This window comes from Macaca mulatta, chromosome 20 (assembly GCF_049350105.2).
Source record: "Macaca mulatta isolate MMU2019108-1 chromosome 20, T2T-MMU8v2.0, whole genome shotgun sequence".
Taxonomy (NCBI): Eukaryota; Metazoa; Chordata; class Mammalia; order Primates; family Cercopithecidae; genus Macaca; species Macaca mulatta.
Genome location: NC_133425.1, coordinates 12,414,928 through 12,437,711, shown reverse-complemented (window position 1 = coordinate 12,437,711; position 22,784 = coordinate 12,414,928). Strand labels below are relative to the sequence as shown.

Genomic DNA, 22,784 nt, shown 5'->3' with positions numbered 1-22,784 from the left:
GTCAGGAGTTTGAGACCAGCCTGGGCAACATAGGGAGAGCCCGTCTCTACAAATAATAATAATAATAATAATAATAATAATAATAATAATAATAGTAATAATAATGGCCAGGCAGGGTGGCTCATGCCTGTAATCCCAGCACTTTGGGAGGCTGAGGTGGGCAGATCACCTGAGGTCAGGAGTTTGAGACCAGCCTGGCCAACATGGTGAAACCCTGTCTCTACTAAAAATACAAAAATTAGCTGAGTGTGGTGTTGCAGGCCTGTAGTCCCATCTACTCGGGGGGCTGCGGCCGGAGGTGTGCTTGAACCCAGGAGGCAGAGGTTGCAGTGAGCCAAGATTGTGCTATTGCACTCCAGCCTGGGCAACAGAATGAGACTCTGTCTCAAAAATAAATAAATAAATAAAATAAATAAATAATAAAGAAATTTTAAAAAACAAAAAAATAATAATACTCCTTAACAAGGGCATGTCTGTCTTGTTTATCACTATATACCAGGGCCTAGGCCAAAATCTGGCATGGAGCAGGCCAAAATATTAACAGTAATATTTTGTTAATTTAATAACTAGATGATTGCTCCCACGGAGGAATCATCTTGTATTGCCCCGGCTGTGACATAGGCAGCCCCTACACTCGGGGGCCTACCCGCCCCTCACATGCCCATATATGGACATGATGCAGGCCACCTGGCCATGGTTTGTGAGGTCCCAGCCCCTTTGCCCTCACAATGACCAACAGCCTCCTGGCATCTATAAGAGGCTGCAGAGCTGGCCCCTGACTCACAGCCCACAGAGTTCCACCTGCTCACAGGTTGGCTGGCTCAGCCAAGGTGGTGCCCTGCTCTGAGCATTCAGGCCAAGCCCATCCCGCACCATGGCCAGGTACAGATGCTGTCGCAGCCAGAGCCGGAGCAGATGCTGCCGCCGGAGACGAAGATGTCGCAGACGAAGGAGGCGGAGATGCCGGGCACGGAGGAGAGCCATGAGTAAGTGGGCCCAGCTGAGGGGGGGCTGGGGCTGGGGCTGGGGGCTCTCGGGGCCCAGTCTTCCTCTCACCACCTTTCTTGGTCTCACCAGGGTGCTGCCGCCGCAGGTACAGGCTGAGGTGTAGAAGATACTAATTGCACAAAATAGCACGTCCACCAAACTCCTGCCTGAGAATTTTACCAGACTTCACGACCCTCTTGCCACATCTTGAAAACGCCACCATCCAATGAAAATCAGGAGCCTGCTAAGGAACAATGCCGCCTGTCAATAAATGTTGAAAAGTCATCCCACTCTTGTCTCCTTGTCCTTGAGAGGGTAGGCTCAGGGGGCAGGAGGGCTCAGGGATGAGCAGAGGGGGAAAGGGCCTGGGCATGCGACAGGGGAAAGATGTCGGTGGGGGGGACATGAGAGACAGTTGTCACGCCGGGTTTTGTTACAAACTCTTTTTTTTTTGAGACGGAGTCTCAATCTGCTGCCCAGGCGGGAGTGCAGTGGCGCGATCTCGGCTCACTGCAAGCTCCGCCTCCTGGGTTCACGCCATTCTCCTGCCTCAGCCTCCCGAGTAGCTGGGACTACAGGCGCCGCCACCACGCCCAGCTAATTTTTTGTATTTTTAGTAGAGACGGGATTTAACCGTGTTAGCCAGGATGGTCTCGATCTCCTGACCTCATAATCCACCTGCCTCAGCCTCCCAAAGTGCTGGGATTACAGGCGTGAGCCACCGTGCCCAGCCATTGTTCCAAACTCTTAGTAGTACCAACAAGTCACAACCAACATCTGCCTCCCCAAGTCACAAACAGAACCAGTCTCCCAATTCACAACCAGAACCTGCCTCCCAAACTCTCTTAACAGATCCCTACCCAGTGGGGTGCTGTAGCCAGGTCTCTCGAGTTTGAGGACCCACTGTGTACATTTCTGCACTCTGCTTGGTGACCTCATCTTGGCAGCTTGAAATGGACCATGGAGTATTTACAGAAATTAGCAAATGCTACAAATCTGGGTTCCCTCCATCCCTGGAACCCCAAAGCCAGTTAAACATTTACCAGCTGGAACTCAAGATTGAACCAGCTCATCCTATCTGACCTGTCCCCTAGCTGCCCACCCCGGTAGCTGAAATTTCCATTCTTCAACAAAGGAACTCTTAGGTTAAAACTTAAATAGATTAAGCCAGTCACCATCAGGAAAATTAAATTCAAAACTGTTTATTCCTCATTCCATGCTAGAAGTTTTCAGCCCCATTTGCGTACAGAGATAACTTGTCCAGGTAGCAGCGGACCTGAACTTTTCACATTTAATCAAGTGCCATTAAGGAAGTTTCTTATCTGCGATCCTGTAAACTCAAACATTTTTGTTAACCACTGGTTTCTTTACTCTTTGGGGCACAGTTTCACAGCCTTATGTCCACTTGAGGAAACAAAGGTTAACTTGTCCGTCGGATCGGACCTAAGTCCACACTCAAGCCGTATGATATACTAACTATACTAAAATTTCTAAGGCAAGGGTTTAAGACCCCAGTGAGATTTGGGGAAGGATCAGGAGTGAAGCAGCCACCCAGACACAAGAAATCCTAATGGGCACTGGTCTACTTGGCTCACTCACAGCCTAGGAAAGCCCACCTCTCTGATTCCTTGACACAGGGCCTGGGTCACAGTCATTTCATGATGGTAGAGCAAACCCAAAGCATTTCAGCAGAGACCAGAGGCTCTGAGACCCAGTTCTCTGAAGTGACAGGGCCCACCAAGCACCTCAGAAATGTCACGGTATGACTTCTGTTTATGGGGCACCAACTGTGTGCCTGGTATTCTGCATAAATCACTTCCTTTTTTTTTTTTTGAGACAAGGTCTCTCTCTGTCACCCAGGCTAGAATAGAGTGCAGTGGCGCAAACACAGTTCACTGCAGCCTCAACCTCCTGGGCTCAAGTGATTCCCCTACCTCAGCCTCCTGGCCTCCTGAGTAGCTGGGACCACAGATACGCACGACCACGCCTGGCTAATTTTTCTAATCTTTTTGTAGAAATGAGGTCTCACTTTGTCGCCCAGGCTGGTCTCAAACTCCTGGGCTCAAGCATTTCTCCTGCCTTGGCCTCCCAGAGTGCTGTGATTACAGGCATGAGCCACTGCATTCTCCTACGGTGGTATCAGCCACCTTGTTCTTGGCCGGGTGCGGTGGCTCACGCCTGTAATCCCAGCACTTTGGGAGGCCGAGGCGGGTGGATCGCGAGGTCAGGAGATTGAGACCATCCTGGCTAACACGGTGAAACCCCGTCTCTACTACAGATACAAAAAAACTAGCCGGGCGAGGTGGCAGGTGCCTGTAGTCCCAGCTACTCGGGAGGCTGAGGCAGGAGAATGGCGTGAACCTGGGAGGCAGAGCTTGAAGTGAGCCGAGATTGCACCACTGCACTCCAGCCTGGGCAACGGAGTGAGACTCTGTCTCAAAAAAAAAAAAAAAACAAACAACAAAAACCCTTGTTCTTTCAAAGCAGCACATGAGAGTTCAGTGCTAGCCCCAGCACTACCATGACCCTGATCTGATCATTTAGCAATGACTCCCCATAACACAGTTGGATCATGACAGCAGCTTGGCTGGACAGGCAGACCCCCGGGTGTGCCTTTTTTTTTTTTTTTTTTTTTTTTTTTTTTTTTTTTTTTTTTTTAGATAGGGTCTTGTTCTGTCACCCAGGCTGGAGTGCAATAGTAGGAACATGGCTCACTGCAGCCTTGACCTCCTATGCTCAAGCAATCCTCCCATCCTAGCCTCCTGAGTAGCAGGGACTACAGGCACATGCCACCACGGACCCAGGCTATTTTTTTTTTTTTTTTTTTTTGTAGACAGGACCCTCACTATGTTGCCCAGGCTGGTCTCAAACTCCTGGGCTCAATGATCTTCCCACCTTGGCCTCTCAAAGTGCTAGGATTACAGGTGTGAGCCACCACACCCAGCCCCTTCTTATTTTATTTTATTTTATTTTTTTAGATGAAGTTTCGCTCTTGTTGCCCAGGAGTGCAATGGTGCCATCTCAGATCACTGCAATCTCTGCCTCCTGGGTACAAGCAATTCTCCTGCCTCAGCCTCCTGAGTAGCTGGGATCACAGGCACCCGCCACCACGCCTGGCTAATTTTTGTGTATTTAGTAGAGATGGGGTTTCACCATGTTGACCAGGCTGGTCTTGAACTTCTGACCTCAGGTGATCCACCTGCCTCAGCCTCCCAAAGTGCTAGGATTATAGGTGTGAGCCACCATGCCCTGCTCCACCCCTTCCTATTTTCATCAGCAAGCTCTGGCCATGAATATTTGACTTAGCAGGACGTAGTAAGGCCTCAGCATTTATATTTTTAACATGTGCCCTAGAGAGCTTGAGGGCCATTATAAAGGACCTTCTTATCCCCAAAGAGAGGCAGCACAGAAACACCAAGGGTCTGGCAATATCACCCATCACCTCCTGCAAGGATCTGAAGATTAAGCCTTCTGAATTTGTTTCCTATTGCTGCTGTGACAGATCACCACAAATTTTGTAGCTTTAACAACATAAATGTATTATCTTACAGGTCTGCAGTTCAGAATTCTGAAAGAAGTCTCATGGGGCTAAAATCAAGGGGTCAGCAGGGCTGTGTTCCTCCTGGATGCACCAGTGGAGGATAACCCATTTCCTTATCCATCCCAGCTTCTAGAGGCTGCCTGCATTCCTTGGCTTGTAGCCTCTCCCTCCATCTTCAAAGCCAGCAGTGTGGCATCTCTGAATTTCTCTTCCTATGAGCTTCCTGCCTCCCTATCCTCTCTTCTAAGGGCCTTTGTGACTGTACTGGGCCAGCCCAGATCATCAAGGATGATCTCTACATCTTCAGGTCCTTAAATGTGTGTATCTGCCATATTCCCACATTCTCCCTGCCCTCCACGAAAGGGAAACTAGTTTTGCAGTTTCTGTGATTCTGATCCTGGACTTTAATGGGATCATCAAAGTTCAATGAGAAGCCCTGGCAAGGCTGAGCAGGAGGGGAGAAGATGCATATTTTAGAGGCAGAGAGGGGAGCATCCCCTGGGCTAGGGAGTAGGTGGAGAGCCAAGGGTATGACTAAAACCAGGCTGTCTCCATCCGAATGCTGGCCCGGCCTGGCCTTCTCAGCAGAGTGGCCTTGAGCAACTCAATGTCTTCATGCCTATTTACCCCACAGAAAATGGGGATTGTAAGAGTGAGGAATGCCAGGGTGGTGGCTCACACCTGTAATCCCAGCACTCTGGGAGGCTGACATGGGAGGCTCACTTGAGGCCAGGAGTATGAGACCAGCCAGGGCAATATGGTGAAACCCTATCTATCTCTACAAAAAATACAAAAAATTAGCTAGGAGTGGCAGCACACGCCTATAGTCCCAGCTACTCGGGAGGCTGAGGTGGGAGGATCATCTGAGCCGGAGGGGTAGAGGCTGCAGTGATCTATGATTGCACAACTGCACTCCAGCCTGGGCAACAGATACTGTCTCAAAAAAAAAAAAAAAGAGAGAGAGAGAGAGAGAGAGAAAATGAGTGAATGTATGGGAAATAAATGTATCAATGCTTGGCACATAGGAGTTATTAGGGAACTGTTTGCTGCTGTTACCATCTTAACAGTAAACTGTGTGCACAGAGAGCCAAGCATGTAAGTCCCTTCCACATGGCAGCTATGGCACAGCAGCGAGTTGGCAAGGAAGCTTCCAACTGACAGTGTGCATGCCCACCGGCTTGGGGGGATGAGGGCTTGCATTAGACAAGAAAACACCTGCCATCTGTATGGTTGCACCTGCTGCAAGAGACAGAGGACACGCTTTACAGGCAAGGCAAGGGGGTCTCTCACCCTTCCAGCTCTGCAGCTTGGGTGCCAGGGCCCTGCTAGCTGTGACCCCTGGCCCTGTGCTGCCCTCACAGAGGAGGCTGGGCAGGGTGGGGACGGGGCGGGGCCGCCGAGTCATAGTGGGCGCCCCCTTTATATACAAGCTTCCGGGGAGCCTCGCAGACCAGACCAACAGTAACACCAAGGGCAGGTGGGCAGGCCTCAGCCCTCCTCCCCCACCCCAGGGCCCACTGCAGCCTCAGCCCAGGAGCCACCAGCTCTCCCAACACCATGGTCCGATACCGCATGAGGAGCCTGAGCGAACGCCCGCACGAGGTGCACGGGCAGCAGGTGCATGGGCAAGACCAAGGACACAACGGCCAAGAGGAGCAGGGGCTGAACCCGGAGCACGTCGAGGTCTACGAAAGGACCCACCGAGGCCACTCTCACCATAGGCGCAGGCGCTGCTCTCGAAGGAGGCTGCACCGGATCCACAGACGGCGGCATCGCTCCTGCAGAAGGCGCAGAAGACGCTCCTGCAGGCACCGGAGGAGGCATCGCAGAGGTCTGCCTGCACCCCCGCCTTGCCCTGCATGCCCCTGACCATCCCAGGCACAGGAGGGAGGTTGGCACCCACCCCACCTGGCAAAGGCTCCAGCCCCCAACCCCCATCCCCACCCAGAGTCCCTAGGTGCCTCCCTCAACCAGAACTTTTTCCCAAAAGGCTGCAGAACCAGGAGGAGAAGATGCAGAAGGCACTAAGCTTCTTGGGCCCCTCACCCCCGGCTGGAAATTAAGAAAAAGTCACCTGCCCAAGAAACACCAAGAGAGGCCATAGCAATTCCCCTCCATCAAATGCTCAAGCCCCCAGCTGGAAGAGAAAGTCACCTGCCCAGGAAACACCAAGTGAGGCCATAGCAACTCCCCTACATCAAATGCTCAAGCCCTGAGTTGCCGCTGAGAAGTCCACAAGATCTGAGTGAAATGAGCAAAAGTCACCTGCCCAATAAAGCTTGACAAGACATTGCTGGCCTGTTGGGTTTCCTTTGCGTGAATCACATTTCCTTTGCATGAATCACACAAACTTGGATTCCCTCATGCCCAGGGTGGGTAGAGGCTTCTCTGCAGTCCTTCCTCAGGGGCGGGTAGGGCAGGAGCTCTGCTGCTCTGAGGGTGCCTAGGAGAGGGTTACTGTGCCTGGGAGGCCACCCTGTGATGCTGTCCTGTCTATCGCACATCGTTCCATGGAGTCAAAGGCCACATTAGTCTGTCTGGATCCCCCTCCAGTGAAAAACCCGATCCTATCCCATGAAAGGAGAAAATGGTTAGAACAGATTGAGCCCTAATTAAGTCACAAAGATGTCAAGGCACCTTGTGGCCATATTTAAAAGGCTTTCTGTGTGCCACAGTTTAAAAACACAGATGTTGGGTGGTTGGAAGTATAAGGAAGTGTAAACGGTGGGGGCAGAGGAGCAGTACAGGCAATGGCTTCAAGGTGGGGAGCAGGTCTGGCATGCTCCAGCAACAACTCGGTCAGCACAGAGGGGGCAAAAGGCAAGGAGCAGATGAATGCAGAGTAATGGGCTGGGCTGTGTGAAGCCTGTGCTGGCTGACGCCTCTGGAGACCCAGTGAGAATCCGATCCTTGCTGCTTCCTCTCCTCGGCCTGTGGCTACATCACTCCTGTCTGAAATCAAGGATCCTTGTGATTGCACTGAGGGACTTTCTGGACAACCCAGGATAACCTCCCCATCTCACAATCCTTACATCATAGATTCCAGGATCAGGATTGGCATTTAGCCAACCACAGCCACTGAGGACTGCGGGGATAAAACTGGCAAGATCCAATCCATATGTTGGAAAATGGATTCCCGGTGCTCAGAAATGACCAATTTTTAAGAAGCAATGAGTTTCTGAAAAAAATACAAAAAATATATATATATAAAATATAAAAAAATATATATTTATCTAAAAAATATATATATATATATATTTTTTTTTTTTTGAGATGGAGTTTTGCTCTTGTCACCCAGGCTGGAGTGCAGTGGTGCGATCTTGGCTTACTGCAACCTGCACCTCCTGGGTTCAAGTGATTCTCCTGCCTAACCTCCTGAGTAGCTGGAGGAGCTTTAAAAAAATATTTTGGGGGTATTTTTAGTAAAGACAGGGTTTCACAATATTGGCCGGGCTGCACTCGAACTTCTGACCTCAGATGACCCACCTGCCTCACCTCCCAAAGTGGTGGGATTACAGGTGTGAGCCACCATGCCTGGCCTGAAAAAATTTAAATTTAATACCACTGCAGTGTACAAAAGACTCATTTCAATGTATAAAAGACAAAGTCCTAAAACCACTCCCCGCATGCTGAAATGGTGCCACACAGATGGGGAACCTTGCCAAGACTTCAAAGAGACCTGTGGCCCTAAAACACTTAAGAGGTTGTCACTCCACCCTGACCTGGGCAGAGTGGCATCTGGTTGGTGGTGTCCATCTTGCATCAGTCAGGGACAAAGCAACCCCTTGTTCATCTCAGCTTGGTTTCTGGCCTGTGCCCATGCCTTGGACAAACAGAAAAAGCTTAGGAGCCGTTGCTTTTCAAGAAGATTTCACACTTTCAGGCCCCCGAAGGAAGAGTTCCAAGGGTTCCTGAGTTTGATGAAGGCAGAGCTTACAGAGTGCATACACTTTAAGCACACAGCTTGATGATTTATTTCCAAGGGTCAGCAGTCAAGAAACTCGACAGAGACAGCTCTCTCTGGCTGGCGATTTCTGGGATGTGGGGAGGAATCTGTGTGTGCCCCTCCTGCTTCTAGAAATTCAATCTCTAACTCCCATCCCAGCTACAAGTGAAACTTTCTCCAGGGCAAATGAGGTCTATGGTGTCGGCATCCGCACTGGCCCCAGTGCTCAGCCTTGCAGACCTTCCCTGTGAGGGCTGGCAGCTGCCAGTGGCTGAGGCCTGAGTTGGCTGTTGGCTCAGACCCAGGTTCCTGAGGGGGGCGGGCTCCCTTTGTGATGTCAGCATCCTGCCCCCACTCACAGCCCCTTCACCAACCACCTCACCTCCTTGTCCAGAAAGACAGGCAAAGTGGACCATGGGTTCCCGCTGTGCCAAGCTCAACACAGGCCACAGCCCAGGCCACAGCACAGGCCACAGTATGGGCCACAGCATGGGCCATGGCCGGGGCCACGAATCCTCCATGAAGAAGCTCGTGGCCTGCGTCAGTCAAGATAACTTCTCCTTGTCATCAGAAGGTGAGGAAGAGGAGGAAGAGGAGGAGGAAGGGGAAGAGGAGGAGGAAGAAGAGCTGCCAGTGCAGGGCAAGCTGCTGCTGATGGAGCCTGAGCGGCAGGAGGAGGGCCAGGAGGACAACGCTGAGGCCCAGAAGAGCCCCGAGTCCAAGCAGACACACTCCTGACCCACGACGAAGGCCCAGGAAGGGACACCCACTGCTGCTCCGGCGACAGCATTCAGAGAAGAGTCAATAAAAAGTCTCTGAGGAATCCTCCCTGTCTCTGGTTTCCCCTCACCCTATCCCTTCTGGTCCCACGTGTGCACGTGTGTGAATGCATGTGTGTGGGTGCACGTGGAGGGAGGCCAGCTGCCAAGGAAGGCTGAAGAGCGGGGCTCGGTGACCTTGTTCCCAAGCCCCAGCCAGAGGTTCAGGGGCTTTGGGAGGGGGAGATCATCTCAGCCGAATCTTCCTGTCTCTGGGACAGGGGAAATTCCTCTCCTAGTCCCAGCACACCCCAACCGGGGGCACCCAGCAGGACAGGGTAACTGCCTTCATCGCAGTCCCCACGGTGCCGCCCCAACCATGGGCAGTCTTTAAGAACACTGGCTTGGGAGTTCAGCAGAACTGGGTTCAAATTTCTTTTCTGCTAGCTGCGTGCCCTTGAGCAAGTCACTGGGTGTCTTTGAGCCTCAGCCCGCCCCTCCTGGCATTTGGGGGAAGCTAATAGCTACTCATGGGTCACCTGATCAGGCGAATTAGCTTAAGGGCTGGGTGGGACCAGGCCTGGCACCAGTCAGTGCTGAACGATGACAGGGATTGTTGTTGGGGTCATGGTGGTTCCCTCTGGGTCCTTTTTGGCCGCGGACTCTTCCACTGCAAGTCTGTGCTGCTGGCAACCATCTGCACCCCTATCTGGAAGCTCACTCCTGCCTTCTTCAAGGGGTCTAGCCCTGGGGGCAGAGATAGTGCCCCATGAGAGCAGTAGGCAAAAGAGGCCCAGGGAGGCGACTGGGTACAGATGCAGAGCCTAGGCCCCATCCTCTCGCTCCGGGCTCGGTGCGCTTTCTGCAAGGAGCTTCAGAACGCGTCTGCCGCCCACCGACCGCTGGCTCCTCCCTCACTCCTTCCACCCCAAAGAAGCGACAAATGTGATCTCCGCCACATTCCCTCACAGTCCTCCAAGCACCAGCCACCTTGAGCTAATTCTCCTGATCAGCTGATCCCCTGTCCCTGAGGGGATCCTAGTTGGTACCGTGGCAGTGGGGCTGGGGGCTGGGGGATTTTCAGGGAAGCCTCGGTTTCTCTGGGGTCCATGTTTGAGAGTAGGAAGGGGCCTTGGGCTACCCTGAGGAGAGGCCACTGCTCTGCCCTGCAATGGCCTAGGGCAGAGGAGGCCCTGTTACCCCAATACTCCCAGCCCCACAAATGACTCGGTTGGTCAGCTTTGTCCTTTTGTCCAAGGCCCGAAGGTCCACCCGCCCATTCATTTGCCCAGGAAACATGAGCCGAGCCCCTGTTGTATGCCCCACAAGGTGCTAGTCACTAGGGGACCTGGTATTAATAAAACGCAGTCCCTGTTGTCCTGGGAGAGAGTTCACGGTCACAGGTGCGAGGGCAGGTATGTGACGTGCCGCACACCTGCTGCTGGGAGAGGTCAGCCCTCCCTGGGAGGACTGGAAAGGTGTGTGGAGGAGAGGCTGGTTGATGGCAGGCCACGGTCTCCATTCTAGGCTATGTGCTTGAGGGTTGGGGAAGTGGGGCGTTGGCAGTGGAGGAGCAGCAGGCCATGGGAAGAGGGGTCCAGAGACCCAGAGAGTCTTCACGGCTTGGTCTAGCGCACACCCCACAACCGGACCTGCTGAGCCCACCCGAGGCAGGGCCCTGAGAACCCTGCCGCAGGTGTCCCTCTAATCACCGAGAATCCCTTACTGACCCTGAGAGGCAGCCAGATCCGAATATGACTGGCTCTGTCCCTGATCGGCCAAGGGACTCTGGGCTGGTTACTCCACCTCTCTGAGCCTGTTCCCTCTTTGCTAAACGCAATCATTGTACCTGCCTCACGGGGTGCATTAGTTTCCTGGGGCTGCCATACCAAATGGCCACAAACTTGGTGGCTAAAACAACAGAAATGTATTCTCTGCAGTTCTGGAGGCCGGAAGTCCGAAGTCGAGGTGCCAGCTGGGCTGATCTCCCTCCCGAGGCCTTAGCAGAGAATCCTTCTTTGCCTCCTCTAGCTCACAGACCTCCAAGCTTGTCTCCATCTTTACATGGTTTCCTCTTCTGTCCCTGGGTGACACCTCTTCTGTCTCTCATAAGGACGTCTGTCATTGGATTTAGGGCCCACCCTAAATCCAATGCTAAGCCAACATGCTTATCTCAAGATTCTTAGCTTAATTACATCTGCAAAGACGCCTTTTCCAAATATCACACTGACAGGTTCTAGGAGTTAAAACGTGGACATAGATTTTTGGGGGCTGCCATTCAGTCCACTACAAAGGGTCACTGTGAGGTCTGAGGGCAAAGCTGTCTGGAGAGGGTGAGGCCCAGAGCACAGCCATGTAGAAAGCATTCAGTAAATGAAAGCAGTTCTCACTGTGAGAAATTTGACATGTTTATTCAGAAATAAACTGCAAAGGCTGGGCATATTGGCTCAGGCCTGTAGTCCCAGCACTTTGGGAGGCCAAAGCAGGAGGATATCTTGAGTTCATAAGTTCAAGACCCACCTAAGCAACAAAGTGAGACCCCCATCTCTACAAAAAAAAAAAAAAAAAAAATAGACAGGTGTGGTGGCATGCACCTGTAGTCACAGCTACTCAGGAGGCTGAGGTGGGAGGATCGCTTGAGTCCAGGAGGTGGAGGCTGCAGTGAGCTGTAATAATGCCACTGCACTCTAGCCTGGGCAACAGAACAAGACCCTTTCTCAAAAAAGAAAAAGAAAAAAACTTCCATAAAAGCAGATGATTGCAAATCCTCAGAGCAAGAGGCAAAGTTGCACGTGGGCAGAGTGAGAGGTTGGCTTGGGCTGGGGGCCTGCTCAGGGAGGGGAGACAGAGAGAGAGGGAGTTCCATGCAGAGACAAGTGGGAAAGTACAGGCCAAGGGCTAAGCTCAAAGGCATCGGCCAAGACAGGGACGGGTGGAGGGCTCTGGATGGAAACCCAAAGACTAGAAGATCAAATGGCCTGGTGTTCAAACACAAGTCTGGGCTTTCTTCTAGAGGTGCTGGAGTGTTTGAGCAGGGACGGCATGATTCAAATGGTATGGCGAGGCTTCGTTAGCAGGGACGGGAAGAGAATCAAGAGGCAGAAACTGAAGGAGAGAGATGGGCTTCCAAGGACCTCCTGTAGCTTCACAAGCATCTTAGGCTCACAAGAATACCAGGAAACAAGCAAAGACACCCCTTTGTCACATAAGGCAACTAAGCCTCAGAAACCACAATGGCCTACCCAAGATTGAACATCAGTGCAAACTTGGATTTGAACCTGGCTCTGAATCTCCTGACTTTAGATCTGGCTAGGGAGGTAGGCTTGCCGGGCGAGCCCCAGGACCACCCCTTGGACCATGTGGTTACTCATCCATCCACCAAGCCATCTGGTCAATTCATCACCTCCCCATCATCTGGGCACTAATCATCTGTCTTAACAACTGTCCACCATTCAGCTGCCATCACCAGGGTCAGGGCTGCACTCCTGGCACCCAAGCTGCCCAGGAAGTTAAGAAAAAGACCTGACGATGCTGGTCAGTGATGTTTACTGAGCTCTTATTGTGGGCTGGGCCTGAGCTAACTGCTTGATATAAATTCTCTCCTTTATTAATAATTCTTCTAATGCCTGAATGAGGTCAGTACAATTATTGTCTCTATTCTGCAGAGATGGGGAAACTGGGACTTCTTCAGGTGAATCCCCAGGGCTGACCATGTAGAAAAAGCAGATCTGGGATGCAGACTCAGCTTAATCTGACCCAAGCGCTGCTACCCTGAACCAGCAGCTGGGACTACCCCCAGGGTACCCCTGAGGGCTGCCCCAGCCTGGGGGTGAGTGTAAGGGGTAGGGGGCTTTGTCTTGGCTGGGCCACATCTGTCACACCGCTGTGGCCTGTGCCATCATAATCAGCCCCAACTATATAACCAGGGGCTGCCAGAGCCTCTGTAAAGCTAGGCCTGCTGGGAGAGGACGAGGAGGAGGCCCTGCCCCTCCAAACGTGGCCTCCTATGGACACCAAGACTCACAGCCTTCCTATCACCCACACCCAGCTCCACAGCAACTCTCGGCCCCAAAGCCGCAGCCAGTGCACCTGCACCCACCACTGCCAGACCTTCAGCCAGAGTTGCAGACAAAGCCAGCGTGGCAGCCGGAGCCGGAGTTCCAGCCAGAGCCCGGCTACCCACCAGAACCCAACCGGAGCCCACAGCTCATCCGGCTGCCAGAGCCAGAGTCCCAACGCCAGCCCACCACCAAAGCGCCACAAAAAGACCATGAACTCCCACCACTCTCCCACGCGGCCCACCATCCTGCACAGCAGCTGCCCCAAGAACAGAAAGAACTTGGAAGGCAAGCTGAACAAGAAAAAAATGGCCAAGAGGATCCAGCAGGTGTACAAAACCAAGAAGCGGAGCTCAGGTATCCTTTAAGGAGGTGGGAAGGGCCACAGAGCCCACAGATGATGGGGAGCAGACCTTGGGGGCAGTGAGAGGAAGGCTGCAGCCAGGTCACAGAGGAACCACAGGCAAGGGTGAAGAGGGAGAAGAGAAACAATGACAGTTGGCTAGTATGATATGTTGATTGATGGACAGGTTCTTTGGATAAATTGGATGGGTTGATTAGGAGGATGGAAAGATTAGCTAGATGGAAGCATGAATTGGGTTGAGAAGTTGGGTGGATGACTGGGTGGGTAAATAATAAATAGGTAATAGGATAGTTGGAAGAATGCATTGGTTGAATGATAGGAAGTTTGGATGTGATTAGCTGGATGGATGAATAAATGGATGAATGCACTAGTTCACTCATTATTGGTTAGGTAGATGATTAGTTGGAAGAATATGGTTGGTGGACATGAATTGGTTGGATATAGAGTTAAATAGATGTGAAAGTTTTGATGGGTTGATCTGATTGGTTAAATAATGGTTGGCTAGGTAGGCTAGTTTAGATGAAGGGATGATGTTGATAAATTTATCTTAATAGAGTAATATAGAGTAATTGAATGAACTGATAGATGGAAGAATAGATAGACTAATGGGATGGAATGGGAAAGAAATGTTGAATAAATGAATGGAATGGGTGAACTAATGAATGGATGGATGACAAATGGAAGGGATAAATGGATGGATAGATGGATTCACATAGGTCAAAAGGACACTGAAGGTAGTCTAAACTCTATCTACGCCCCATATTCAATCACAAATGAGTAGCTGTAAGACCCACAGGAGGTCAGTGACTTCATGAAGTCCTCAGCTATTAAAAAGTTCCTTTCTCACTCTTATCCCTTAGGACGGAAATCCAACTAATGAGACTGCACTCCTTGGCTTGTTCCTGCGTGTTTCACCCAAATGAGAAACGCTATCATGCATAGAATGCTAGGACGAAGTCAATCTTCTTGCAGGAACATGTTACTATGGTGATTTCTACGCAACACTAATTAAAGCTTGTACCCTGGAAGACTATCCCTGAGTAGTCATTTTAGAGTCATTTTGATTTCACTAATAAAGGCGTTATGTGTTTTGGGGGCCTGCACAGGGGCAGAAATGAATGGGGGTGGGACGCCAAGAAGCCTGCAGAGTCCACTTTGCTTGGATAACAATATTTTGCCCTGTACACTTCCACATGGGTGTGTACATATGTGGACACATAAGATGCGCACAGGTCCATACTCTATTCATGTGATCCACATGTATGTAGCCCAAGGAGACAGGAAGAGGGGTTCAGAATGTGCCTTTTGCAATCCAGAGCATCCTGAGTTTGAATCCTGGCTCATCTTTCGTACGTGCTGTGTGACCTTGAACTGTGACCAACCTCTGAGCCTCACTTGCTGATTCTGCAATATAGTACCAACCTCAAGGTTCCTCAAAGCGGCCATTTCAATCAACTTTTACTAAGGGACCAAAGACTGTTCAGGGGCTGTGCTGGGCTCTGGGAACAGAACTAGAGAACACACAAGGCCCTGCCCTCATGGAACTTACAGTCCAAACACAAGACTTGTCAGAATGAGCTGTATCAAGGGAGCAGGGTGATGTCATGTCCCCGTGAGGGAATGAGCCTGGGTTAGAACTTGTGTTTCAGAGGAGCTGGCATAGAATCTGAAGGTGCTGGGACATGAGCTGGGACCATCTCACTCTGTCACCCAGGTTGGGGGTTAGTGATACAATCATGGCTCACTGTAGCCTCGATCTCCCAGGCTCAAGCCATTCTCCTGCTTCAGGTTCCTGAGTAGCATGACATGTACCACCATGTTTAGCTATTTTTGACTTCTCGCTCTGTCGCCCAGGCTGGAGGGCAGTGGCGCCATCTCAGCTCATTGTAACCTCCGCCTCCTGGGTTCAAGCGATTCTCCTGCCTCAGCCTCCCGAGTAGCTGGGATTACAGGCGCCCATCACACCTGGCTAATTTTTATGTTTTTTTTTCCCCACTGTGCAGGCGTTCTGTCACTGCTTTTAATTTTTATTTCATTTTACTTTAAGTTCTGGGATACATGTGCTGAACGTGCAGATGTGTTACATAGGTATACATGTGCCTTGGTGGTTTGCTGCACCTGTCAACCCGTCATCTAGGTTTTAAGCCCTGCGTGCATTAGGCATTTGTCCTAATGCTCTCCCTTCCCATTCCCCCCACACCCCAATTTTTGTATTTTTTTAGTGGAGATGAGGTTTCACCATGTTGGTCAGGTTGGTCTCAAACTCCTGACCTCAAGTGATTCACCCGCCTTGGCCTCCCAAAGTGCTGGGATTACAGGTGTGAGCCACCATGCCCGGCCGCCTGGTGTGTTTTCAAAGTGGTGCGGCTGCTATGTGGAGGCTGGATTGCAGGGGATGGGACAGGGTACAGCAATTGGCAGAATGGCAGCCTGGTCTAGCAGAGAGATTTTCCACAACAGGTGGGCCGGAGGTTCCTCCCAAGATAATGCCCAGAGTCCTGCCTTCCTCATTCCTCTTGTGCAAACATTTACTGAGCACCCACTTGTGTGGGCTTTGGGCTAAGGCCAAGGAGGGAAGATAAGGGTGAACCAGACAGAACCCTGCTTCCAAGTAGATGTGGAGACAGCTATGGACATCAATCTTAGGAAAACCTGCTCTCATCTGCAAAATGGGCACCCTTGCTGGGGGACTGGGAGAGGTCAGTGTGTCATGCGTGTGACATGGTGTCTGGGCTCAGTGCTTGGCACTCAGTAAACCTCTGCTATTAATATGGCATTAAAAGTACCAGGCATCCCAGCACTTTGGGAGGCCGAGACGGGCGGATCACGAGGTCAGGAGATCAAGACCATCCTGGCTAACATGGTGAAACCCCGTCTCTACTAAAAAATACAAAAAACTAGCTGGGCGAGGTGGCAGGCGCCTATAGTCCCAGCTACTCAGGAGGCTGAGGCAGGAGAATGGCATAAATCCAGGAGGCGGAGCTTGCAGTGAGCTGAGATTCGGCCACTGCACTCCAGCCTGGGCGACAGAGCGAGACTCCGTCTCAAAAAAAAAAAAAAAAAAAAAAAAAAAAGTCCCAGGCAGATTTTCGTGAAGGAACACCGGCTGCCAGACTAAAGGACTGGGGAATGGTCAGGGTCTTGTGTAAATTGGCTTCTGACCTTCATACCCACCAGCCTTGGTTTTAGGGTCAGACTCAAGTTTGCTCTGGTTCTCACTATCCTAGCTGAGGGGGCTGGGACTAGACCACTCTGAGCCTCACTCACCTCCTCCGTCTAATGGGCTCACCATTCTGACATGCTGGGGGGCGGGGTACCCAGCAGCCTGGTGTGTGACAAGGTGCCCAGCACAGCACCAGACACATGGTCACTTTGCTTTCTTTTGTGCTGCATTTGGCATTTGGGCTGAAGGAACGGGGTGAGCAGGTGAAGGCGGGGTGGGGCAGGAGTAGAAATGAGTGGTGATGGGGTGTCTGCAGGGGAGGGAAATGGACCCAGGTGTCTTGCAGAAGGCCTTGCAGGATTCCAAGCTTTGCTGAGCCTGTCCCAGGCAGCGGCATGACATGGAAATTCCTCTTTCAGACCTCAGCTGTGTGGACTTGAGCAAGTCATGTCCCCCATCTGCATCCTGGTCTTTTCTGTAAAATGGGAGGCTAACGGTGCCTTCCTGTAGGGGTCCTGGTGGGGATTCATTGAGATAATGCACCTGCAAGCATCCAACAGAGGGCCTGGTCCATCTGACCAATGTCACTCAATGTCATTGTCAGTCTCCTTTCCTTGGGTCCCTTTATCCTCCCCTCACAGCAGGGAAAGGTTCCAGGCTGTTTCTATTAGGAGAGGGTGCGGGGAAGCACTTCTATAGGCTCAGGAATTACATTTATTGAGCACCTACTTGATGCCCGATGTCTTGACATAAATGTTTCCACGGAATCCACACTCCTCAACAAGAGACATTATTGGTCCCACTGTACAGATGAAGAAGCTGAGACTCAGAGGTGAAATAACTTGGTCAAGGACTCCTGGCAAGCAGGTCTAAGATAAGACATTCACGTTTTGTCCAAAACTTCCTGGTTCCCAGCTGAAAATGTAAGGCCACATTAAGCCATGATAGTCACTGACACATCAGTGCAAGAGTTTGGGAGGCCCTTCTGGGGAACACATCTTGAAGGAGGAACTGGAGACAGGGTTAGACATAAAGTCAGGGACTTTGAGCCCCACTCACCAAGGGACCTCCCTGCTTCCTGGGCAGTGTCCTTTTATGATATGATTACTGAAGGCAGATCTTTTATTATAAGCTGATGGACTGGCTCACGCGTGTGGCTTATGGACCTATCTTTAACTCCACATTTCCCTGAAACCAACACCAACACGAGCAACACAAAAGTGGCGCAAACACGGATAGTCACATACACAGTCACAACTCACCGGAATCTCGAACTCCCGGCCACGTATGCAAAGAAGCAGCCGTTCAAACCCACTCAGACACAGAGACCCACATTCACATGTGGACCCCAAATACACACACAGCCCCCGCTACACATGCATGCAGGCTCTCAGTCACCTCCCCCGACCCTTCCCACAGGAAACACATACGTAAGCAAGCACTCACAATACACACCACCCTTGTACAGTCAGATGCACGGTGATGACAGGAAAAAAAAATCCAACCACAGATTCACGCTTTCACTTACTTGGCTTGGGGTGGCTGGCAGTAGGTTGGGGGCAGGCCTGCTGGAGACCCAAATTCAGGAAATGGAGACAGGCAGACAATAAATCCAGCCAGCAAGATAGTATGCGGGTTCTGAAGATGATCTATCTTGATACTCAGGGATTTAATTTCAGTGGGCTACTGGGGAATGAGGTGAGGTCTGGGGAACAGTGAGGTGCAGCCTGTCCTGTGGTGGGGTTACCTGCAGGGCTGTCACTCCTGAGGGTCTGAGGTATCACCAAGGGGAAACGCAGGGGTCCCGGGTTGAGGAAGGAGTGGGGAACGGAGCGCTCAGACGAGAGGGCAGACCCTGGCAGAGATGCCCATGTGAGCTATGATTCAAGAGGAAAAATATCTCAAACCCTGTAGTCACACAGACCCAGCTTCAAATCCCAGCTCCCCCATTCCCTGGCTGGGTGACCCCAGGACTATTCCTCAAACTCTCTGAGTCTCAGGTGCATCTCACACTTTGTAAAGAGAACCGAGGAGGCCCTGCTGTTCACTGCTGCATCTCTAGGACTTAGCACAGTGCCTAGCACATACTAGGTGTGCAGTAAATATTTGTTTAGTAGATGAAAGAAGGAGCAGGCATTAAAGCAACAACAAGAAGCCATCACTTACCAATTCATCAAATAGGCAAAAATGGAAAAAGTATGATAATGGCGAAGGCATGGGGAAACACTGTTGAACGCTTTTGCCCAGAAGGTAAATGTGCACAGCACGCTGGCAGGCGACTGGGTGGCGCCTATGAACATTCAAACGGTAAGAACGGTTTATCACATGTGTGCCAAGAGGCTGTACAGGGAGCTGCAGGCCACGTTGTTTGCAAGAGCAAAAAAACAACCTATGTGTCCGCCCACTAGGGATGGCTAAATGAACATACGCTGAGGAGTACCATGCAGCTCTTAAGGAACTTGGGGTCGATCTATACGTGATCTAGCCAGATCTAGCCAGATTGTTGGGGGGAAAAGGCAAGATGGAGAAAGACATGACATTGATAGAGGGAAAAGTCCTACACAAAGGAATACTTTTTTTTTTTTTTAAAATAATTGGGATCTTGCTCTGTCACCCAGGCTGGAGTGCAGTGGCACAATCACAACTCACAGCAGTCTCGAACTGACCACAAGTGATCCTCCCAGCTCGACCTCCCAAAGTGCTAGGATTACAGGCATGAGCCACCATACCGGCCCAAGGGACATCATTTTTATGGGTCAAAATACAAGCATGTAGATGCACAGAAAAAGATCTCAGGGTGGGAGCAGTGGCTTATGCCTATAATCTCAGCGCTTTGGGAGGCCCAGGCGGGAGGATCACTTGAGGCCACGAGTTTGAGATCAGCCTAGGAAACAAAGTGAGACTCTGTCTCCCTAAAAATGAAAAAATTAGCCAGGCATGGCAGTGTGCACCATCTACACGAGAGGCTGAATCAGGAGGATTGCTTGAGCACAGTGGGGGTGGGGGTGTCAAGGCTGCAGTGAGCTGTGTTCACGCCACTGCACCCCAGCCTGAGTGACAGAGGGAGACTCAGTCTCAAAACATAAAAATAAAAATAAAAATAAAAAAGATCCTAAAGAACAGACTGAGCTGGTGCCTGGGTTACCTTTGGGGAGGAAAACTGAAGGAAAAAGAGGATAAAAAAGGAATGAGCATTAGTGAATGTGTCTAATGGGTGCTCAGCGAAGCTCTGTTGAATCCGGAGAGGCTGTAAAGGCATGTGGATATAACATCAGCCCCTGCTCTGGGCTTGCTGGTCTGGGCAAGGTGACCCAGAATGCTCTCCCACAAAGGGACCCATCACCCCAGGGCAGGGAAAGGTCCAGCCCAGCCCTCTCTCTTCCTCTAGACCAGTCTCCTCCTAAAAGCCAGTAGGGTTGCCTTGGGGTGTCCGGCTTACCTTTGGCCTCATGTGCTGCCCAGGGCCTCACATTCTTGTCATGCTCTGCCCGGAATATGTCCTCCCTCCCTTCCCTTGGCGAGATCTCATTCTTTTTTTTTTTTTTTTTGAGACAGGGTCTCCCTATGTTACCCGGGCTGCAGTGCAGTGGTGTGATCTCAGCTCACTGCCATCTCTGTCTTCTGAGCTCAAGTGATCCACCTCAGGTTCCCAAGTAGCAGCGACCACAGGTGTGTACCACCACGCCCAGCTAATTTTTTCATATTTTTGTAGACATGGGGTTTCGTCATGCTGCCCAGGCTGGTTTTGAACTCCTGAACTCAAGTAATGCTCACTCTTTACAACTCAGTTGAGGGTCACCCCTCCCTGAGCCTGCCTAGGGCGCTACCAACTGGGCCAGTAGATGCTGGGCTTCTTAAGTTGTGGCACGTGAGGAGACTGCTGCTGCTCTGTGTACCCTGAGACCAGACGCCTCCTCAGAGAGAACCGGGCCCAATTCTACCTGTCATCATGACACCCGACATTCTCAACAGCATCACCACAGCGAGGGCCCACAGACACGAGGAATCTTCCTGCCCCACACTCTGTGTGCTAGCTCTTGTGCCTAGTTTCATAGTTTCTGCACGTTCTTTGCCCCCATGTCACTGCTACTGGTCCTTGCTGTCAGCTGCTGACACCTAATTTGTCACTTATGGGATGGGGGGCGGTGGGTAGAAACTGGTTAGGCTTGTTGGAATACTGTACAAAAATGGAGTGAATAGGCCACGACAAAGATCCCAAGGGAGTTACTGAAGAACGGGCACCGTGCTCTCCAGGCTTGGGCTTTGTGACAGTTCTCTGGGCCACTGGATTTGCCTAAAGCCACACAGCTGATGGGGAGGGGAGCTGGAACTGGAGGCACGTGTGTCTGGACCCCTCCCCCAGCATTCCTAGAATTCTACTTTCCTGCCCCTCCTATTTTACAGCTGTTAACATAACAATCTTGACTGCTTTCCGAAAGCCAGTGACTACTGACTACTTCAAGTAACGGCTGACTTCATCTCTCCTTTCTTTACCTGTGCCTGCTGGAAGAGTCTCACCAAGTCTCCAGGACTGGTGCCACTTTGGAGTCCGGCCACCGGCTCATGCCATTGCTCCCTGGCCTCTCACACCTTCTCCTTGGACTTGGGTCCTCTGAGCTCACACCCCTTTACCCGCCACTGAGACGCACAGTTGTTCCTGCGGTGGGAGCAGAAGGGATCTACTCCGTACATCAAAGCACAGGACTCCAGACACAGGACTTCAGGCCAGGTTCTGCCAAGCCCCAGGGCTCCCCAAAATACCTTCACCAAGTTCCACCAGTTCCCCAAGTTGTGCTCTCCTCATCTGATCAAGGGAAACATAATTTCCAATTCACACGACCATGGGCAAGTGTCCCAAGGCCACTGCCACAGCTCCTCGTGGCGAAAGCCCAGCAGCTGGGAAGGTCAGCAGCTAGAAGGCCCTTTCCACACTCAGTCCTATGCTGTCTCCTGGGCCTGGATGGCTGGCCCGTGCACTCAGGCCAAAATCCAAAGCCCTGCCACAGCCCAGCAAGGCCCTGCTTGATGGATCAGACCCTGCCAACCCCTATGCCTCACCCCCACACCACCCCCTGGCTCGCTATACCAACTCTCCTTTCCTATCTTCAAGCACCCCCACCACAGGGCCTTTGCACTGGCTGTTCTCTCCACCTGCGGTATTTATCCCACTTTTAGAAAGACCTCAGCGCTAATGTCACCACCTCCAAGAGGCTTTCCCTAACTTCCTTATCTCACCCTACAAACACACAGTCACCCCTTTCTCTCTGTTTCTTTCCCACATAGCACCCAGTATGATCTGCAATGATGGTGTGAATTCACTGACTCCCCTAGGTCTGCCCGAACACCTCTGAGTCCCCTGTGCCTGGCACACAGTAAGAACTCAATAAATATCTGCTGAATAAATATTGAAGAAATAGATATGTTATCACCTCATCTTGCAAATATGGAAACTGAGGCACAGAAAAGCTAAGAAGCTGGCCCCAGGCCACATGCTTATGAAATGACCCATTTTAATTCAGACCAGCGGTCAGCAGAATCCACAATGTGAGCCCTACTGCTCGGGGCTCCCAGGGGCACAGACTCCCATGGGATCCTCGCTGACACATGGGTTAGAGGAAAAGGAGGGCTGAGGAATTTCAGGGCAGAGACCAGTTTCCCGATTACACACCCTGACCAGGAGCTGCTTTTCCCAGCAAGGCGCCACCAAAGCCAGAAAGAGAAACTGAAAAGCTGAGTGCCATAAACCATCAGGATCTTGACTTCCCCTAGATGCTGGCTGGGCCCCTCGCATATGGGGTTCGAGGACCTGCCAAAGTAGGGAGGAGAATGTTCCCACACATCTGGCTCTGGCTGTGGTTTAGCAAGCTGTGGACATAGGGTTGGTCTATCCGCCCTGTGACAAGAGGTCATTGTGCCAAGCATCGACTCCATGCCTGGCATTTTGCCCTTGGCTCTGCATGTCTGGCT

At 51.4% G+C, this 22,784-nt stretch overlaps 4 protein-coding genes and 1 pseudogene across 4 annotated transcripts; all 5 read left to right on the top strand.

The window, feature by feature from the left end:
- The first annotated feature begins 777 nt into the window (after positions 1-777).
- PRM1 (protamine 1) lies at positions 778-1,277 on the top strand. The gene is made up of 2 exons (NM_001143822.1): positions 778-986; positions 1,078-1,277. The coding sequence occupies exons 1-2, from the start codon at positions 875-877 to the stop codon at positions 1,119-1,121; spliced, it is 156 nt and encodes a 51-aa protein (NP_001137294.1). The 5' UTR covers positions 778-874; the 3' UTR covers positions 1,122-1,277.
- A 4,698-nt stretch (positions 1,278-5,975) lies between these two features.
- On the top strand, positions 5,976-7,585 carry PRM2 (protamine 2). Its single transcript, XM_015125629.3, is given in 3 exon segments — positions 5,976-6,359; positions 6,477-6,507; positions 6,509-7,585. Coding segments are annotated over 3 exon segments (429 nt in total). The 5' UTR covers positions 5,976-6,085; the 3' UTR covers positions 6,633-7,585.
- Positions 7,586-8,149: 564 nt separating this feature from the next.
- PRM3 (protamine 3) lies at positions 8,150-10,502 on the top strand. Its single transcript, XM_077986036.1, has one exon. It carries the CDS (start codon positions 8,889-8,891, stop codon positions 9,210-9,212), a length of 324 nt encoding a protein of 107 aa, XP_077842162.1. The 5' UTR covers positions 8,150-8,888; the 3' UTR covers positions 9,213-10,502.
- LOC114674512 (small nucleolar RNA SNORA48) lies at positions 8,241-8,364 on the top strand (annotated as a pseudogene).
- A 2,631-nt stretch (positions 10,503-13,133) lies between the features above and the next one.
- Positions 13,134-14,687, top strand: TNP2 (transition protein 2). The gene is made up of 2 exons (XM_015125628.3): positions 13,134-13,647; positions 14,515-14,687. Exons 1-2 carry the CDS (start codon positions 13,239-13,241, stop codon positions 14,529-14,531), a joined length of 426 nt encoding a protein of 141 aa, XP_014981114.2. The 5' UTR covers positions 13,134-13,238; the 3' UTR covers positions 14,532-14,687.
- The last annotated feature ends 8,097 nt before the right edge of the window (positions 14,688-22,784 follow it).